Genomic DNA, 21,132 nt, shown 5'->3' with positions numbered 1-21,132 from the left:
CTGGGTTTGATTGAACCCTAGGGATTCGGTGAGTCGGCCTCAGGGGTTTGGCGGAGCCTACGCCACGAAGGTAAAGACACATCCGACTTATCGTGTAAATAAAAACTTTTCCCTATCGGCGTATTATGGATACCCCCAAACCATGTTCCCTCTAATTTTCTATCTGATTTGCAGGTTGTTTGATTGATCGATTTAAACTTTTACTAGCAGATTGCAAAGGAAGAGAATACATTATATGAAACAATATAGTTTACACAGTACAGTACATATTCCGAACAATTGACCACTAAATGGTAACACCCGAATAAGTTTTCAAACTTGTTTAAGTCAGGGTCCATGTTAATCAATTCATTGTGGAGGGGGAGACACACAGGTCCGGTGGCCATGGATGGGGTGCTGGCTGTCCGGGGTCGGGACCCGGGGTGGACCGCTCGCCTGTGTATCGGTTGGGAACATCTCTGCGCTGCTGACCCGTCTCCGCTCGGGATGGTTTCCTGCTGACCCCACTGTGGACTGGACTCTTACTGTTATGCTGGATCCACTATGGACTGTACTCTCACAATATTATGTTAGACCCACTCGACATCCATTGCATTCGGTCTCCCTAGGGGGGGGGCGGGGGGGGGGGGGGGGGGGGGGGGGGGTTACCCACATATGCGGTCCTCTCCAAGGTTTCTCATAGTCATTCACATCGACGTCCCACTGGGGTGAGTTTTTCCTTGCCCTTATGTGGGCTCTGTACCGAGGATGTCGTTGTGGCTTGTGCAGCCCTTTGAGACACTTGTGATTTAGGGCTGTATAAATAAACATTGATTGATTGATTGATTGATCGATGGTAATGTGTGTAAGGTGTGTAATTTGTTGTGAGTTCATGCACTGTGTTGGTTTCGTTCTTTGAACAAGGTAATGTTCATGCATGGTTCATTTTGTGCACCAGTAAAAAAACATAACTTTTTGTTGAATTTGAATTTTTTATTTTTTTTTTCCCACTAGAGAAGGGTTCGGTGAATGCGCATATGAAACTGGTGGGGTTCGGTACCTCCAACAAGGTTAAGAACCACTGAGATAGATACACATACATATTCATTCGGTCCGAGCTCCCACGGACAATGCCAAGCACCCATTGATTGATTGATTGAAACTTTTATTAGTAGATTGCACAGTGAAGTACATATTCCGTACAATTGACCACTAAATGGTAACACCCGAATAAGTTTTTCAACTTGTTTAAGTCGGGCCCGGGTCCACTTAAATTGATTCATGATACAGATATATACTATCAACAGGCCCGGCCCTAACCAATCTGGCGCCCTAGGCAAGATTTTAGGTGGCGCCCCCCCCCCACATCGGCACTGAAGTGTATATACTCACAAGAAACCGAATAGCTTTGTCTTTGACCTTTTTTTTTTTACTTACAACTATACCTAATATATAAAGGGGTGGAAAAGTGACTATCACCTGCAGGGCAAACATTAGCTAACCAGAAGGCAATAACAATGTAAACAAAAAACACCTGCTTAAAATATCTAATACAAATGTCCCAGAGGAATGTAGGTGGGAGTACTGTAATTACCTAACGTTACATTATTATTTTCCATAACAATTTAGCCCTCTCCACAATATTAACCCGACGTTAAAACAGAACTAGCTATTTATTGATTAGCAATTGCCGACTCATGTAACATTAGCTTAATGCTAAAAAGCCAGGTTACTATCACATTCTGTAACAGACAAATTATTTCATGTAGGCTAACGTTACCTACCTGCTACCTCTGTCTTTTCTCGTTTCTCCTCCTCTTCTTTTCTCTTTTTTCTTCCCTGGGCACCTGACAGTTTTGGCCGTTTTGACATCTTGTGTTGATTTTTTGATGTGGTGACGTCCAAAAAGAGTCATGATACGGGAAGGGAGGGGGAATGTTGTAACAAATAATATTTCTATTAAATAGGCTTTACTTTGCATTTTAATTAACGTGGGATTATTTTTTGTATTTAGAAATAATAGTACCACCTTTTTTTCTCTTTTTTTTCTTTTTTTCTCCAACATTTGTGGCACTTGCGTGGCGCCCCCTGATGGACGGCGCCCTTAGCATTTGCCTATACGGCCTATGCCACGGGCCGGCCCTGACTATCAAATATATACTAACATCATGATACAGTCATCACACAAGATAATCATCAGAGTATATATACATTGAATTATTTACATTATTTACATTATGTACAATCCGGGGTGTGGGATATGGAGGGGGGGGGGGGGGGGGGGGGGGGGGCGGAGGGTTAGGTTTGGTTGGTATCAACACTTCTGTCATCAACAATCAGCATCAACAATTGCATCATCAGAGAAATGGACATTGAAACAGTGTAGGTCTGACTTGGTAGGATATGTACAGCAAGTAGTGGACATAAAGAGAGAGAGAGAGAAGAAAGCATAAGAAAAAGTATCTACCTTAGATTATTAACATTTGATTATTTGCAATCCGGAGATTGATGGCAACTTTCAATCTTTAAAATTATTTTTGAAAAATCAACCTTGTTGTAGTTCATTTTGTGGCGAGTTTGGTCCGTTTTACAAAAATAATAAAGCCACAAATCATTATTATATTAACTTCACTGAACGTCTTTTTTTTTTTTTAAATACACACACACACACACCGAGCACCCACTGGCAGAAATGTAGATTGGCGCCTATGCATCTATTATTATTATTAATAAGTGAGGGACGAGTCCATGCTACATTCTCCGGTACTGTAGGTGGCAGTATGCAGCTTCTAAGTTACGCCAGAAAACTAAAAGAAGAAAAATGTAAAAACCTCCCCCACACGGTAGGTGGCAGTAATATTTTGCTGGTGGAATGCAAATCATCAAAAATGGAGGCTGCCGTGTTTATTCTGTCACTGGTCGACTGTTGTGCTCTGATTTTCCTTGCAGTGTATTTTGTATCCTTTACCGTGTTATATTCCCGCGTAGGTGTGCTTGCCGGTTGTCTGTGAACGTCTTCCGTCGTTGGGAATTGTGTTTTGTTTTTCAACAAATGGCGGGAAAACTGGCTGCATTGCTAACCCGTTAGCTTGCGGCTAACACCTTGTTTACAATGCAGGGGGTATAAATGTGTCAACATAAACTATGACAAAGGCGGGGTAGCTCGCACCAACTAGGGTGTAGATAGCAGATACACCCAACTCCCGGATTATGGTAAGACAAATGATTTAAGTTAAATGTTCACGAATTTATTGAATAGCTTGTTATTGCGCTTTCATGCGGAACTGGGGAAATGTGGACACCGGAAGTACACACAGATGATAATTATGTGAAATAATGCATGTGTTGACATGGTTTGTGTCCCAGCTGTCCCACCTTGACATAACGAGTAGATAATCACCTTGTCTGATTTAGAATGTGACTACATTAATGCCAGGGCCTGCTGCTCCAAACTCAACAAGGTAAGTGTGGATTGTTACTAAGTGTACGCACAATTACCTCACTCCCAGTAACACCTTTCAACGCTTGTTATTTCGGGTGTTAACTTGAAAATCGTATATTTTATTTCATTGTGTGTATCATGTGTTGTGATCAGTGGGTTATTCCAGAGATGGCGGGCCAGTGTCTCTCCACGCTGTTGATGTTTATTTCCACGCACTGGTTCATCTTACTCCTCAACCTCCCTGTTGCAGCCTGGGACATTTACAGGTAAACTTGTTACCTTCCTTACCATGCCCTGGGATTCTAATATACGATATTTGCTTTGCATTGTCGTCGTATTCGTTTAATCTGGAGCCAGAAGATGTTTAAAGAGCATACGATGTATACACTTGAAATCAGAAGTATTTATTCCCTATTGGATACAATTGTAATATAATTTGTCTGAGCGCTATCTATCCCTAGTAACATTCAACACGGCGGCTTACACAGGGCTGGCCGGACCCGCCCTTCCCCTTGCACTCTTACAATATACTGTATATCACAATGGAGTATGAGTATGCAATGAGGTGTCTGCTTCCAGGCGAGGAATCTTCCTCTGCCTTCTCCTTCCTGGAATCCGACTTCATATCTGGTGTTGTCCTTCAGACCTCGGCAAAGAAGCCACGCCACCAGTAGCAAGAATGTGGACGATAAGAGTGAATGTGCGTGTGCTTGAACTTGGACCCAGTTCCAACTGGAACTTAGAGGATATGATTAGTTGTACGACCTATTCTAAGCATATATATTAGGGATGTCCCGATCCGATATTTGGATCGGATCGGCTGCCGATATTTGCCAAAAATTGCGTATCGGCAAGGCATGGGAAAATGCCGATCCAGTTTAAAAAAAAAACTCCGGTCCGTGTTTTCCAACGCACCGATTTAAATAATACATTCCACTTTTCTGCTGCTCCGTAATTTCCGTTCCGCATTTTCCAGCACACCTTCAACACATCCACAGGTCTGTGAATTCTCACACAGTTGCTTTTAGCTGCTGGCATTACACGACAGGCTCTTCTCGCTCTTTCCTGTGTCTCCCTCTCACAGACAGCAAGTGCACCTTCTTACACACGTCACATACTGTCACGTCATACGTCACATACTGTCACGTCATACGTCACATACGTATACGTCCTCCCCGAGCAGAGAGGTAGCAGCATGGCTAACGTTAGCTGTGATGCTAGCGCAGCCGTGCGAGCAACGCTCCCTCTAAGGTGCTCGCCTGTGCAATTGCGCACTGTTTAAGCGTCCTCTGCGCATAGCAAATCTATGCCACGCACAAAATCAAATAAAAAAATAAGCGCATAACAATTTTCGACACACGGACACGACAGAGAAAACAGTTTTCGTCATCATTGTTCAAATATTATAACGTCTGTCGAGGCGCTTATCTCCATTCGGTGCCACACGTCCACACCATCAAAATGCTGAGGCAAAAATTTCCACATCAATACCGTATGAAAAAATTAGTGATTTTTTTAGTTGTGATTTCCTTCTCTGCATGAAAGTTTAAAAGTAGCATATATTAATGCAGTATGAAGAAGAATGTTTTAATGTAGACATGCAAGCCTTGAAAGAAAATTTTGAAAATCAAGACTACATTTCCTGCAAATGGGTGCATTTCTACCCTATATTTTAACTTTAGATTAATTCTCATATCAAACTCTTTTGGCTGTCTTTTTGACACTTACATCCGGCGCCCCCCTCCACACCCTGGATTATAAATAATGTAAATAATTCAATGTGATTATCTTGTGTGATGACTGTATTATGATGATAGTATATATCTGATAGTATATATCTGTATCATGAATCAATTTAAGTGGACCCCGACTTAAACAAGTTGAAAAACTTATTGGGGTGTTACCATTTAGTGGTCAATTGTACGGAATATGTACTTCACTGTGCAACCTACTAATAAAAGTCTCAATCAATCAATCAAAACACAGAATCATCATACTGCTGTGATTATATGCATCAAGTGTTCATTCAAGGCTAAGGCAAAATATCGAGATATATATTGTGTATCGCAATATGGCCTTAAAATATCGCAATATTAATAAGAGGCCATATCGCCCAGCCCTAGTTCAATGATGCCATTTCTGTTTGTCATGTATAATTTTGTCTATTTTGTGTTTATCCTTGAATAAACAGGTCAGTTTCTTGTTACCAACCATTGTGTATTCAAACTCCCCTAATTCAGCTGGCTAGTTGTTATCAAGAGTACTAAAACCCTTTTCAACATGATTCTGACAACTAAGTAGACTAAATAACTTTAAACTTTAATACATGCTCGGATAGGCCAGTATCGGTCAGTATCGGTATCGGTCAGTATCGGATCGGAAATGCAAAAACAATATCGGTATCGGATCGGAAGTGCAAAAACCTGGATCGGGACATCCCTAATATATATACACCGTATTTTTCAGACTATAAGTCGCAGTTTTTTTCATAGTTTGGCCGGGGGTGCGACTTATACTCAGGAGCGACTTATGTGTGAAATTATTAACACATTACCGTAAAATATCAAATAATATTATTTAGCTCATTCACGTAAGAGACTAGACGTAGAAGATTTCATGGGATTTAGCGATTAGGAGTGACAGATTGTTTGGTAAACGTATAGCATGTTCTATATGTTATAGTTATTTGAATGACTCTTACCATAATATGTTACGTTAACATACCAGGCACGTTCTCAGTTGGTTATTTATGCGTCATATAACGTACACTTATTCAGCCTGTTGTTCACTATTCTTTATTTATTTTAAATTGCCTTTCAAATGTCTATTCTTGGTGTTGGGTTTTATCAAATAAATTTCCCCCCAAAATGCGACTTATAGTCCAGTGCGACATATATGTATTTTTACTTTATTATGCATTTTCGGCCGGAGCGACTTATACTCCGGAGCGACTTATACTCCGAAAAATACGGTACTAAACATTTCTTAATCACTTCATCTTTCATTATCTTTATTATATCCCAACATAATATATCCCAACAGCATGCATAAACATGTTATTGTTGGGTTTTACCCATAAGGGCCACGTAAAGATTTCACATTTGAGGCAACATTCAAATGTCTACGGTTTATTTACTGCCGTCTGCGCAGGTTATCATTGACCCCGTTTACACTGCACACCAAATCAGATTTATTTGCCCTCAAGTGACACAGATTGGATATTTTTTGCCAGTCTAAACGCTTCAAAAGTGCTTCAAATCTGATAATTTTACATCAGATTCAGGCCACATCAGGAGGCAGTCTGAATGCTAATGGAATCGTATTTTTTTAAATGTGACCTCAGTCTGAATGGAAATGCATCCTGAAGACAACGTTTGCGTCATGTTTGGACGAGCTACTTCATTTGTGTGCGCGGGTAAAGAGGCAGTCCGCCATCAGAAATAGATATGTGATCACAACATCCGGTTTCGGTAAGCAAAGTAGTTTTTCGCCGGGCAAATTTTCGGTGCATCACCGGTCAATAGTGTGCAAATAGTAGGCTATATGTAATATATGAAGACATATTTTGATTCCGAAGAAAAGCAATTGTTGAAGGATCAGAATTGACGTCTATTCTATCCCGTATTTCCTTACATTGCGTAAGTTGCTTACGTCAGTAAGTTGAAAAATAAAGCTAAAGCTGTATTTAACAGTCATAAATAATATTAGAACCCTCCCAAATATACTGCACTGTATATATCCATTCATACATTATATTAATTTAACTTATTTTCACATAAAAAACACTCATTTTTAAACTTTTATTTTGTAGTGGTAGCGACTTCCTTGTTCATTTATGGAATCTGGTCAACTTCTTTTGTTTGCACTTTATTGAACTGTGCATGCAAGTGATGTCGAGGCCACATTGGAGCCACATTGGGGCCTGTGCGCATTTATACTGGAGTCTGATAAAGATCACATTTTAATTGTAATCTAACCAGTCTGCTGGAAAAATATCAGTTTTCGAAAAATCGAATTCTGGCCACTTTGGCCTGCAGTGTAAATGTTGTCACTATTATAAAAGGTTTAGAGGCAAATATACAAGCTAAATCTCATGTGATATCAACATAGAGTATGTCTTCGCTATGAGAGATGTATTAATGTAGCTTAATATTACTCTTTAGAGAGGCTAAATGTTGTAGCTACAATGCCCAAATCCATTCCTCGGGGAAGTTTCCCTTCAGGAGAAATGCACTTTTTTGGAATTTTGTCCATCATTCACATTCCTTATATAAGACAAGAAAAGATATGTTTTTCTTTTTTTTTTATGCATTCTTAATCGTAAATAGGGTAAGATAGGATACTTAATACATCTCACAGTAGAGAAACGGTGTGGTTGCAGTGCAGAGTCAAAAAGTTCACAAAAAGAAGGTGAAAACAAGAGGGAAACATTAAAGAACACAAAGGACATGAAATATATTTTAAAAGAGTACATAGCTGATGCAACTAGCTGCCACTTCAGCGGCGCCGTTTCTACATACATCTACAAAAGTAAAACAACGAAAAACCAAATTATGAGCAATAAATGATACAAAGTGTGCACTAGGGGTGTCAAAAAAAAATTCTGATGAATTCCGATTCCTATTTGTAACTATTCTTAATCGATTTAAGAAAATAAAAAATAGATTTATTTTTTATTTTTCACAATATGTCCTGTTCAGCCACTCGGCCAATCATATTGTAAATCAATGCTTCTCAAATATTTTCTAAATCATTTTGAATCGAGAATCGATTTTGAATTGAATTGTTACCCACAAAAATCGAATCGAATCGTCTGGTGCCCAAAGATCCACAGCTCTAGTGTGCACATATGATTGCACCAAGCACAGACAAACAACAATGTGCTCCACTCCCAGAGACAGGAAGAGGTCCAAGGGTGTCCGCCCTGAGATCAGTAGGTCGTGAGTTCAAACCCCGGCCGAGTCATACCAAAGACTATACAAATGGGACCCATTACCTCCCTGCTTGGCACTCAGCATCAAGGGTTGAAAATGGGGGTAAAATCACTATAATGATTCCCGAGCACGGCCACCGCTGCTGCTCACTGCTCCCCTCACCTCCCAGGGGGTGAACAATGGGATGGGTCAAATGCAGAGGTTAATTTCACCACACTTACTTTAACTTTTTTTTTTAACTAAGCAACCCAAGAGAGCTGACTCCGTCCTAGGCTGCCCACTAGCTCTCGACCAATGTCCAGCCCGTGCGAATGATCGAAAATCTATCTGGGGAGATCAAAGTGTTGTTCAGCTGCGTGAAGCTCATCCATCCCGACGCTCAATGGTAGCTCCGCATCTCCTCCGGTCTCTCCACATGGACTATGGTGTAGCAGAGAGCCAGCAGCTAGTCTCTGGTGAAAGCATGGCCATGGCCAAAATGCTCCACCCAAGTGGATCCAAGGGCTCACAAAAGCAGCGCAGAAGTCACAAAAGTGCCACCCCCTGCCGCGCAGTCCTGAAAGGGCCCAGACTAAATGGCAAGAAACACACAAAAACAAAAGGTGGATAGACAAGAAAACATAGCTCCTGTAACCAGCAGCCACTGCAGTGGTGCCATCTCTAAACGTTAGCAAGAGTCAGCTAACAAAGGAGCCAAAAGTAGTTGCTCTATTCTGCCTATTAAGTGCTCTAAAAAACATCCAAAAACCTCCATTAAGGTTTTATATACACGCTGTAAGTATATGTGTAATGTAATAACATTCATGATAACATGTAATATTTACGTATTTTGATCATTTTAAGCATTCATTTCACAGACGCAACGTTCACTTTTCCCTTCAACAACAGCAAGACTACTAATCATGGCAGAATTGATGAGAGTCAACAAAGACTACTTTGGGACAAATGATGATCCAGAAACTTTTATTTTTGATCCTGAATATAGGAAGGATGATCTACAAGTTTTAGAAGCTGTGTGCTTAGCTGATGCAGCTTTTGTGAAACACTAAGCATCATGTAGCACTATTGCTAAGTGCTAAACAAGATATACAAACATAATAAAACTATCACTTACTGTACAATATCTGCTCTCACTGGGATAAAAACTGATGGGATGTTTATATTTTCCCCTTTACATGAACAATTCACCATCATCCTGACGCAGGTAAAAAAAAATTTTTTTTTCTTCTCTCTGGCCATCTCCGGGTCTAAGTTGGATGTCAAAGTTGACCAACTTGTGGGTTTATGTCCACAACCTTCTACTATCCAGGCTAGCGGCATGATTTATAATCTAGAATTAACTTTCACCAACTCAGAGGCAATGCAGCAGCTCAATATGTCAATATCGCAGCATAAGCTAGTTACCTCTCTGTGATCACAGCGCCGCTAAAAATAGTCTGTCGGCATTAGTGCTTTTAGTAACAATATCGCTAATACTTGTTAATATTCAGATCACGACATGTAAATGGAGTATTGTTGGCGCTTTTTGAATGTTTTTTTAGAGGGTTCCATAGTGTATTCCTATTAGCTGCACTTAAAATGTATTTAAAAAAAAATTTTGAATGATGGACAAATTATAACATTATATTTACATATTCGTTTAGTATTCCTCTGGATACACACACATGAACTCAATGCACCTGACATGTAGTGTTTCCCACTAGACTGCAATCTATTTATGGCAGTGGCTGTGGGGAGGAGATCGTCACCTAATTTGCATAATCAGCACTAATGTATGTCATTTTCATGGACGCCAAGCAAATGAACCGTACAACAAATACGTATGTTTAGTAGTACAAATGAACTGGTTTGTTGCTTCTTTTTCTTTCTTTTTTTTTTTTTTAAAAAGATGTCCGAAGCAAGACACAGCTGCCTGTGAATGTTTATAAATGGGGTGGGGGGGGTGGGGGGGGGGTACTCGTTAAGACGAGCAGTACAGCAGTACTTCTAAATACAAGTGCCCCAGCTTAGATTTTTTCCGGAATACGAGAAAAGGGTTCATCAATAAATGGTGTACAGTTTGGTCCCTAAACATGTATAATTTTAGGAATTTTATTAAACATGCCACATTTTTATTCCACATTTTCTCCAGTAACATTTTGTCTATACAAATGTCTTTGTGTAGTTCTTGTTGCAAACTTTGAGCTCTTGCTTGTTCCTGGCAGGTACGTAAAGGTCCCGATGGGCAACATGGGAGTGTTTGACCCCACTGAGATTCACAACCGAGGTCAACTCAAGTCCCACATGAAGGAAGCCATGATCAAACTGGGCTACCACCTGCTCTGCTTCTTCATTTATTTGTACAGGTACACACACTCACACGCACACAGGGCCTGATCTACTCAAAGTTTGCGTGTACCAAAACACGTGCAAACTTGATAGCACAAAAAGTTGATCTACTAAACTTGTAAGCAGAGGTTTGTGTCTCTTTAGTGAGCAGAATATAATAATTTTTAGTGTCTACTTCTACTTCATGAATATGCAGAATATATGCTGTTCATCAAAACACCCACAATACTGGGAGGAGAAACTTAAAATCTAATTATTTAGTTTGATCTATCAAGACTAAAACTCAACTGCAATTATTTAGCACGTGTGCGAAGTACGCGCTAACTGACACAGTTACACACGCCTGTGAGAAAGGAGGCGATTGCTTTGCAGCTCCATCCTACATATGTTTGTCAACATTAATGGACTGTCAAAAATAAAAATATTAGAAATATTGTTGTTCAGCAACATCATTTTATAATTTTATATCTGCTGGATGACTTAATACTCTGATTAAAACTAATTTCAAGTTTAAAGTTTCAAGTTTCAAGTTTATTCACAATACCATATAACAAATACAATAGTAGTGAAATATCATCATTTAAAGATGTTGGTACGTGAAAGGGTCCCCCAAATAAGCTAGAAGAAGCTTTTGACAGGGGGTCCAGAGGATAGTATATACATGAAATGATGGAACATGGTAGCAAGTACAACAACAAAAAACAACGCTATATGATTAACACAAGATAATAGTTCTAAAGCAAGCATACACATACATACATACATTCAACCATGCAAAACCCAACAGTAGGCATGAGGCATTAAATATAGGTGGTTAATAGATAAGTTTTTAGTTTATTTTTGAAGTTGGAGAATGGATACAGCATCTTGAGGCTCTCATTAAGCCGGTTCCAAATCTTTGGTCCCCTGCATACAACACTTCGAGCGGTACAATCCAGTAAACGATGTTTCCCTGATATCAAATCTAAGTTACGAGTGTTGTGGGCATGCTGGGGATGGTAGATAGGAACAAAGCTACAGAGCCTTAAATTCAGCCTGTAAATGACTTGATAGGTTAAACAAGCATTTTGATAAATATTGAACTCTGTCAGTCTTAAGAGATGATAATTCAATTGATGCTTTTTGGTGTCTGCTGGCATTTTTATAATGACACTTGTTTTTTCATACAAAAGACATATTAAAGGGGAACATTATCACCAGACCTATGTAAGCGTCAATATATACCTTGATGTTGCAGAAAAAAGACCTTCTTTTTTTTTTAACCGATTTCCGAACTCTAAATGGGTGAATTTTGGCGAATTAAATATTCGCTTTCGGAGCGATGACGTCACAACGTGACGTCGCATCGGGAAGCAATCCGCCATTTTCTCACACACCGGGTCAAAACAGCTCTGTTATTTTCCGTTTTTTCGACTGTTTTCCGTACCTTGGAGACATCAGGCCTCGTCGGTGTGTTGTCGGAGGGTGTAACAACACGAACAGGGACGGATTCAAGTTGCACCAGTGGCCCAAAGATGCGAAAGTGGCAAGAAATTGGACGTTTGTTCCGCACACTTTACCGACGAAAGCTATGCTCCGACAGAGATGGCAAGAATGTGTGGATATCCTGCGACACTCAAAGCAGATGCATTTCCAACGATAAAGTCAAAGAAATCTGCCGCCAGACCCCCATTGAATCTGCCGGAGTGTGTGAGCAATTCAGGGACAAAGGACCTCGCTAGCACGGCAAGCAATGGCGGCAGTTTGTTCCCGCAGACGAGTGAGCTAAACCCCCCTGGATGTCTTGGCTCACACTGTCCCAAGATGATCAAGAGAAGAATATCGACCCCAGCTTCCCTGGCCTGCTGACATGAGGGTATGTCTGCAGAATATATTAATTGATGAAAATTGGGCCGTCTGCACTCTCAAAGTGCATGTTGTTGCCAAATGTATTTCATATGATGTAAACCTAGTTCATAGTTGTTAGTTTCCTTTAATGCCAAACAAACACTTACCAATCGTTGGTTAGAAGGCGATCGCCGAATTCGTCCTCGCTTTCTCCCGTGTCGCTGGCTGTCGTGTCGGTTTCGCTTGCATACGGTTCAAACCGATATGGCTCAATAGCTTCAGTTTCTTCTTCAATTTCGTTTTCGCTACCTGCCTCCACACTACAACCATCCGTTTCAATACATTCGTAATCTGTTGAATCGCTTAAGCCGCTGAAATCCGAGTCTGAATCCGAGCTAATGTCGCTATAGCTTGCAGTTCTTTCCGCCATGTTTGTTTGTGTTGGCTTCACTATGTGACGTCACAGGAAAATAGACGGGTGGTTAAAATCAGGCACTTTGAAGCTTTTTTTATGGATATTGCGTGATGGGTAAAATTTTGAAAAATATAATAAGCCACTGGGAACTGATTTTTAATGGTTTTAACAATTCTGAAATTGTGATAATGTTCCCCTTTAACATAACTGCTCAGTGAAAACTACTTATTGCAATGTGCATTTTTTTGCCACTGAACTATGGAGCGCAAACTCGCAGTTGGTTCCAGTCTTTCCCATGAGCACACCTACAGCACTAAATAAGTGTTTGTCATTGTAAATGCATCGCAGGACTGCTTCTAAAATATCCATAAAAGTGTTGAGTATTATATTTGTCTGCTGTTAGTTTAAAAACGCTTCAAAACATCACAGGTAGGAACATGATGACATACATGTGCAGTAAATGAGTGTTTCCATGGTGACAGCTGCTCAGTACACACGAATACCTGATTTAAATAATAATGATAATAATAATAATGTATTATATTTATATAGCGCTTTTCTAGACACTCAAAGCGCTTCACAGAGAAGTGAGAACCCGTCATTCATTTACACCTGGTGGTGGTAAGCTACTTTCATAGCCACAGCGGTAATAAGGCGGTCTGCACCAGTTATCAATTGTAAACACAGTCTTAGTAGATCATACTTTGTGCACACTAATAGTACACACTTTTTTATACTTTGCACACACTATTTTATACCTTCTCAACAGTAATAGTACACACGATTGTATACTTTATACACAGTATTTTTTACTTTGTACACACTAATAATAGTACACACTATTTTATACTTTGTACACACTAATAATAGTACACACTATTTTATACTTTGTACACACTAATAATAGTACACGTTACAGTGTTTCCCCCAGCAAGCACCCACAATGATTAATTATTCATGTACCTATTCCCACCCATCCTCAGCCTAGGAATTACGATGGTACACTTACCAACTTTAGCTTCGGAATACAGGAGGAGCCTAACCCCCGAGGTTACCCTTGACTTTTGGACTATAGACTATTTATTATTATTACCCATACTTACCTTTTTAACTATAATTTAATTAACCCACTACCACTTAGCTTTACTTTGTGTGGGGGAGGTGAAACACCCCCACATTGTCCAGCGTCCCCACTCCTGCATTCTTGTGCTTGGCGAGCCGATCGACCGAGACTGGGATTGAACCCAGGAACCTTTGATTGGGAGCTAGCTGTTTTACCATTCAGCTATTCTTGGTCTTCTTGAGACCAGATTTCGCGCCCCAATTACATATTTATTTGAGAAGCTGTCTCAGAAAATTATGATATAAAACAGTAACTCCCCCAGCTGGAGCTTTCCTAGTCACTGCTCGACTATGACTTGGATTTGAACCTAGTACCCTTTGATTGGGAGCTAGCTGCTTTAACCACTCAGCTATCCTTGGTCAGTTGAAGTACAGTTTTCGGGCCCCAATGAATAAATGAGAACCTGTCTCAGTAAACTACAATGGAGGTGAAACAAAATATTCACTCTTTTGACTGGAGCATTGTAACCTGAACGGGATTCGTACCCAGTACCCCTTGGTTCCCAGTTCCCAGTGTTAACCACTCAGCTATCCTGGGCCTTATTTGTTGACAGATTTCGGGCCCCATTGCCATATTAATTTGGGACCCTGTCTCAGTAAACTATCAAAGAGATGCGATAAAACACTAACTTCTCCAACTAGAGTTTTGTAAGTTACCAATCAGTCCTATCGCCTCCAAAGAAGTTGCACACTATTTTCCAACAACAACTACAACACACCAACTGTTAATCATCTCTATTTGGAGCATCTCAGATATACATAAATGAATGCTGAGCTTAGCTTTACTTTAAAAAACTAATATGACACACATTAACTGCATCAAATCACTTCACATGGTTCTCTAACAATATTTCGATAAACATTTTTGGACTAAAATATATATCCACCAAGCAAGACGTCAATCAGTCTTTACCATACTTGAGGTGGGCAGGGTTGTGGTGGGCGGGGCCGGGGTTAAGGGGGGAGGAGTATATTTATAGCTAGAATTAACTGAAATTCAAGTATTTCTTATATATACGTATAAATAAAATAAATACTTGATTTTCAGTTAATTCCAGCTATGTATATATGTATGCATTTTATTATATATATATATATATATATATATATATATATATATATATACATACATATAAATAAAATAAATACTTGAATTTCAGTGTTCATTTATTTACACATATACGCACATAACACTCCTTTCTACTCATTGTTGTATTTGAAAGTGCAATGCTTTGCAGCCAGTGGCACAGCCTTTGAAGGAGCATAGGTATGTCCATCCATCCATCCATCTTCAACCGCTTATCCGGAATCGGGTCGCGGGGACAACAGCGCCAGCAGAGACCCCCAGACTTCCCTCTCCAGAGCAACATTAGCAACTTCCTCCTGGGGAAACCCGAAGCGTTCGCAGGCCAGAGAGGAGATGTAATCCCCCCATCTGGTCCTTGGCCTACCGCGGGGTCCCCTCCCAGTGGGACGTGCAACGAGGACCTCCCTAGGGAGACGCTCGTGAGGCATCCGCACGAGATGCCCGAACCACCTAAGCTGGCTCCTTTCCAAGCGAAGGAGCAGCGGCTCTACTCCGAGTCTCTCTCGGGTGACTGAACTTCTCACCCTATCTCTAAGGGAGATGCCAGCCACCCTTCTGAGGAAACTCATTTCGGCCGCTTGTATCCGCGATCTTATTCTTTCGGTCATGACCCACACTTCATGACCATAGGTGAGAGTAGGAATGTAGATAGCTCGGTAGACCGAGAGCATTGCCTTCTGGCTCAGCTCTCGTTTCATCACAACAGTGCGGCAGAGAGACTGCAATACTGCCCCAGCTGCTCCGATTCTCCGGCTGATTTCCTTCTCCATCTTTCCCTCACTTGTGAACAAGACCCCGAGATACTTAAACTCCTCCGCCTGGGACAGAGTCTCGTCCTCTGCCTGGACTGTACAAACCATCGGTTTCCTGCTGAGAACCATGGCCTTAGATTTGGAGATGCTGATCCTCATTCCAGCCGCTGAACACTCGGCTGCGAACCGATCCAGTGAGAGCTGAAGGTCACGAACCAAAGGTGCCATCAGGACCACATCATCTGCAAACAGCAGTGACGCAACCTTTAGCCCCCCGAGACGTATACCCTCTCCGCCATGGTCACGACTCTGCCTAGAAATCCTGTCCATGAAAATCACAAACAGGATAGGTGACAGAGCGCAGCCCTGGCAGAGACCAACCCCCACTGGAAATGGATCCGACTTACATCCAAGTACCTGGACGCAACTCTCGCTTTGGTTGTACAGAGATTGGATGGCCCTCAGCAGGGTTCCCCTCACTCCGTACTCCCTCAGCACCTCCCACAAGATCTCCCAGGGGACCCGGTCATACGCCTTCTCCAAATCCACAAAGCACATGTAGACTGGATAGGCATACTCCCAGGCCTTCTCCAGGATTCTCGCAAGATTAAAGAGCTGTTCAGTTGTTTCACGACCAGGACGGAATCCACATTGCTCCGCTTCAATCTGAGGTTCGACTATCGGCCGGACCCTCCTTTCCAGTACCTTGACATAAACTTTCCCAGGGAGGCTGAGTAGTGTGATACCCCTGTAATTAGCACACACCCTCTGGTCCCCATTTTTGAAAAGGGGAACCACCACCCCAGTCTGCCACTCCCCCGGTACTGTCCCAGACTTCCGCGCAATGTTGAAAAGGCGTATCAACCAAGACAGCCCATCAACACACAGAGCCTTCAGCATTTCTGGACGGATCTCGTCAACCCCCGGAGCTTTGCCACTGTGGAGTTGTCTAACTACCTCAGTGACTTCACTCCGAGAGATCGACGTCGATTCCCCATCATCCTCAGGCTCTGCTCCTGTCAGGGAGAGTGTGTCTGATGTAGTTGGGTTCAGGAGTTCCTCAAAGTGCACTTTCCAACGCCCTACGACTTCCTCACTTGAAGTCAGCAAAGTCCCATCCTTGCCGTACACAGCTTGGATGGTCCCCTGCTTCCCCCTCCTGAGGTGCCGTATGGTCTTTCAGAACAGCTTTGGTTCCGCCCGATAGTCCTTCTCCATGGATTCCCCGAACTGCTCCCACACCCTCTGCTTAGCCTTGTCCACAGCCACGGCCGCTGCCCTTCAGGCCTGTCGGTACCTTGTAACTGCCTCCGGAGTCCCCTGGGATAACATACCCCAATAGGACTCCTTCTTCAGTCGGACGGCTTCCCTGACCACCGCTGTCCACCAGGGTGTTCGAGGGTTACCGCCCCTTGAGGCACCTAAGACCTTCTGGCCACAGCTCGCAGCTGCAGCTGCAGCTGCAGCAATAGAGGCTTTGAACATTGCCCATTCCTGTTCAATGTCCCCAACCTCCACAGGGATGGCAGAGAAGTCCCGCCGGAGGTGGGAGTTGAAGTCCTTCCGGACAGAGGACTCCTGCAAACGTTCCCAGTTCACCCGCACTACACCCTTGGGTTTGCCAGGTCTGTCCAGAGGTTTCCCCCGCCATCTGACCCAACTCACCACCAGATGGTGATCAGTTGACAGTTCAGCCCCTCTCTTCACCCGAGTGTCCAAAACATACGGCCTCAGATCAGCTGATACGATTACAAAATCGATCATTGATCTTTGGCCTAGGGTGCTCTGATACCAGGTACACCTATGAGCATCCTTATGCTTGAACATGGTGTTTGTTATCGCAAGTACGTGACTAGCACAGAAGTCCAATAACAATCCACCACTCAGGTTCAGATCAGGGAGACCGTTCCTCCCAATCACGCCAGTCCAAGTATCACTGTCATTGCCCACATGCGCGTTGAAGTCCCCCAGCAAGACTATGGAATCCCCTGCCGGCGCCCCATACAGGACCCCATGCAAGGTATCCAAGAAGGCCGAATACTCTGAACTCTTGTTTGGTGCGTACGCACAAACAACAGTCAGAGTTTTCCCCCCTCCAACCCTAAGGCAAAGGGAGGCGACCCTCTTGTCCACTGGGGTGAACTCCAACGTACAGGCACTCAGCCGGGGACTAGTGAGTATCCCCACACTCGCCTGGGCCCTCACACCCTGAGCAACTCCAGAAGTGAACAAGGTCCATCCTTTGTCCAGGAGTGTGGTTTGAGAGCCCTTGCTATGCATAGAGGTAAGCCCCACCAGATCCAACCGGTAGCGCTCCACCTCTCGCAACAGCTCAGGCTCCTTCCCCACCAGCGTAGAGACGTTCCACGTCCCGAAAGTCAGCCTATGCTGCCTTGAATTGGTCCGTCTGGAGCCTCCACTTTCACTGCCATCCACTTGGCAGCGCACCCGACCCCACTGGTTCCGACCGCGGGTGGTGGGCCCATGTGGCGGAGAAGATTGTGTGTCCACGTAGCTTCTTCGGTCTGTGCCCGGCCGGGCTCCATGGCTAGCCCGGCCACCAGGCGCTCGCTGACGAGCCCTGCCTCCGGGCCCAGCTTCGGAGGAGGGCCCCGGGCTTCCTCCGGGCCGGGTAACGCATCTTCTCTTTGTTTCTTTCATGGGGGGTATCGTAACCCTGATGGCATAGGTATGTGCAGTGTAATATTTTAGGTTGGAGTCAATAACCAGGCGAGGTGATGAAGTTACGTCTCTTTACTTTATACTTCAGAAACCGACTCCCACACTTGCGCATGACAAATTTGTGCTTTGTTTTAAAGATGTGATATTTGCATTTACACCATCCATCCATCCATTACTACCGCTTATATGAAAAAAAATTTCAAAAGGAATTTTACCTTTGCAACCTCATTATACTATTGGCTAAGTTTTATATTCATAAATGTAAGTTTCTCAATACCCGACCTGTTTTTTGTGCCTTTAAAAAAGATTTAGAACTCTACATTAAAACACTCTCTACCTCTAACAACCAAAAAGCTGTGAAAACGATGATGCTGTGCTCCAAATTTGGATTATTTACAGAACTTGTGTGAGCCTATGGCTTTACATTGTGTTACATATATATATATATATATATATTGCATTATTCTTTGGTTGCTTTATTGAGTTGAAAAACCACCCGGGGGCTGTTTTGTACTGTTTTTTGTACTTTTTCTGTACTTGTTTTGATTATTATTATAATTTTTTGATTGTATGTAAATGTTGAATGTTATAATAAAGGTTTTGTGTGTATGTGTATGACTCCCACACTTGCCGTCAACTGTTGGCCAACCAAAAAGGAACCACAGTACACTATACGGTATAGTGTTCTATGGTTACTTTTTGGTTGGCCAAGCGGACGTGACGACAGGCTGTCCTCACTCAGGTCAGCACGGACCTTGAGGGGGCGTGCCTTTAGTCCGGCTTGGAAATCGGGAGAAATTCGGGAGAATGGTTGTCCCGGGAGATTTTCGGGAGAGGCACTGAAATTTGGGAGTCTCCGGAAAATTTGGGAGGGTTGGCAAGTATACTATACTGGGTCTTGTGGAGAGGCTATTTTTTTTCATACACAAATGTAATCGAGGACTCCTGGCTCAGTAAAGTATGATGAGGTAGAACAAAATACCATCAACCAGAGTGGGGTTTGAACCCAGTACCTTTCATTCCGAGCCAGCAGTCTTAACCCCTAGGCTGTGCTGGGTCTTGTGAAGAAAAGATTGTGTTCCATACACAAATGGATCGACACATTTTGGCCTAAAAACTAAGGACAACGTTGAAGCTATAAACACTGACGCGCTGCGCTGCAAGAGGTGCTTAGCTCTCGCTCTTCTTAGACGTTAGCTCGCCGTTAGTATCGAAATAAATTTTGCTACCGGAACAACCCGAGTTTGTACCGATTAATGGTACACAGTATTTTATAGGTTAAAAAACATTTACTAGTACAACATATTTCATAGTTTGTACCCACCAATAATACACAGTATTTTTCAGATTAATAAAACACGACTGGTATTTTATAGATTGCACACACTGATAGTACACAGTGTTTTATAGATTGTACACACTGTTTAGTGCCTTGCATGTGCCTTGTATTTGGATGTTAGTAGATCAGGCCCTAATTGACCTTATATAAGAAAGTGGTTTAGCTAACATGATTGTGTTGTTGCAGCATGATCCTGGCTCTGATCAATGACTGAAATGACAAGTCAGTCACAGTTCCTGGATTAGTCCTGGATCTCAGTCCTGTATTACAGTCCTGGATCAACTGGCAATACTGGATGGATGTCACCCAGAGAACCTGAAACATTCTTTGTGCACTGATCAGTTTTATTTGGACCACAATCAAATGTTGTGTTTATGACTACTTGAAATAGGCCAAACATTACGACTTTCCTTACACGCCCTTACTAGATTAGACCCTGTCCACACGGGGAAAATATGTAATATGTACGCCACACCAACATAAACAACTGTAGGAGAAGAAGGAAGGTGGGTTGCTTCCGCACACCCCTTGAATCCGCGACACACAAACATACACAACGAGATCACCACTTGAATCCCCTACACAAACGCAACAAGATGGCCACTTCAATCTGTTACACACCACAAAAACCACAAGATGGCCACTTGAATCTGCTACATGCCACAAAAGCCACAAGAAGGCAACTTGAATCTGCAACACACAAACACAACAAGATGACCACTTAAATCCGCTACACACAAACAAACTTAACACAATGGCCAGTTGAATCCGCTACACACACACAAACACAACAAGATGGCCACTTGAATCTGCTACGCACACACAAACACAACAAGATAGCCACTTGAATCCGCTACACACACAGAAACACAACAAGATGGCCACTTGAATCCGATTCGCACACACAAACACAACATGATGGCCACTTGAATCCTCCTCCTGATGAGCAAGTTAAGACTTCTGCTGGTCTCATTAGATGAGAACTATCACATGTGGACTGGGATGGAACCGTTCACATTTCAGTCCATTCGGTACCGTCAATACATATTGGTACTCAAAAGTACTGACAATTGGTAGCGTAGTGTGTTCTTCTGGTAATTCATGTTTATTTAATTCAGAATAAAAATTCTTTAGCGTTCCCACCTAAAACCTCAAAGCGTTCCCGCGTGGACAGGGCCTGGCTTTTAAAGAGAATACCAAGAACTGTTATGTACATGGTATCATA

At 42.4% G+C, this 21,132-nt stretch overlaps 1 protein-coding gene across 1 annotated transcript; it reads left to right on the top strand.

Moving 5' to 3' along the window:
- Nucleotides 1-2,815: 2,815 nt before the first annotated feature.
- On the top strand, nt 2,816-20,678 carry cnih4 (cornichon family member 4). The gene is made up of 5 exons (XM_061983455.2): nt 2,816-2,936; nt 3,372-3,440; nt 3,575-3,687; nt 10,560-10,700; nt 20,094-20,678. The coding sequence occupies exons 1-5, from the start codon at nt 2,868-2,870 to the stop codon at nt 20,119-20,121; spliced, it is 420 nt and encodes a 139-aa protein (XP_061839439.1). The 5' UTR covers nt 2,816-2,867; the 3' UTR covers nt 20,122-20,678.
- The last annotated feature ends 454 nt before the right edge of the window (nt 20,679-21,132 follow it).

Source organism: Nerophis lumbriciformis, linkage group LG21 (genome assembly GCF_033978685.3).
Source record: "Nerophis lumbriciformis linkage group LG21, RoL_Nlum_v2.1, whole genome shotgun sequence".
NCBI classification, from domain to species: domain Eukaryota; kingdom Metazoa; phylum Chordata; class Actinopteri; order Syngnathiformes; family Syngnathidae; genus Nerophis; species Nerophis lumbriciformis.
This window is presented reverse-complemented; position numbering and strand designations above follow the sequence as displayed.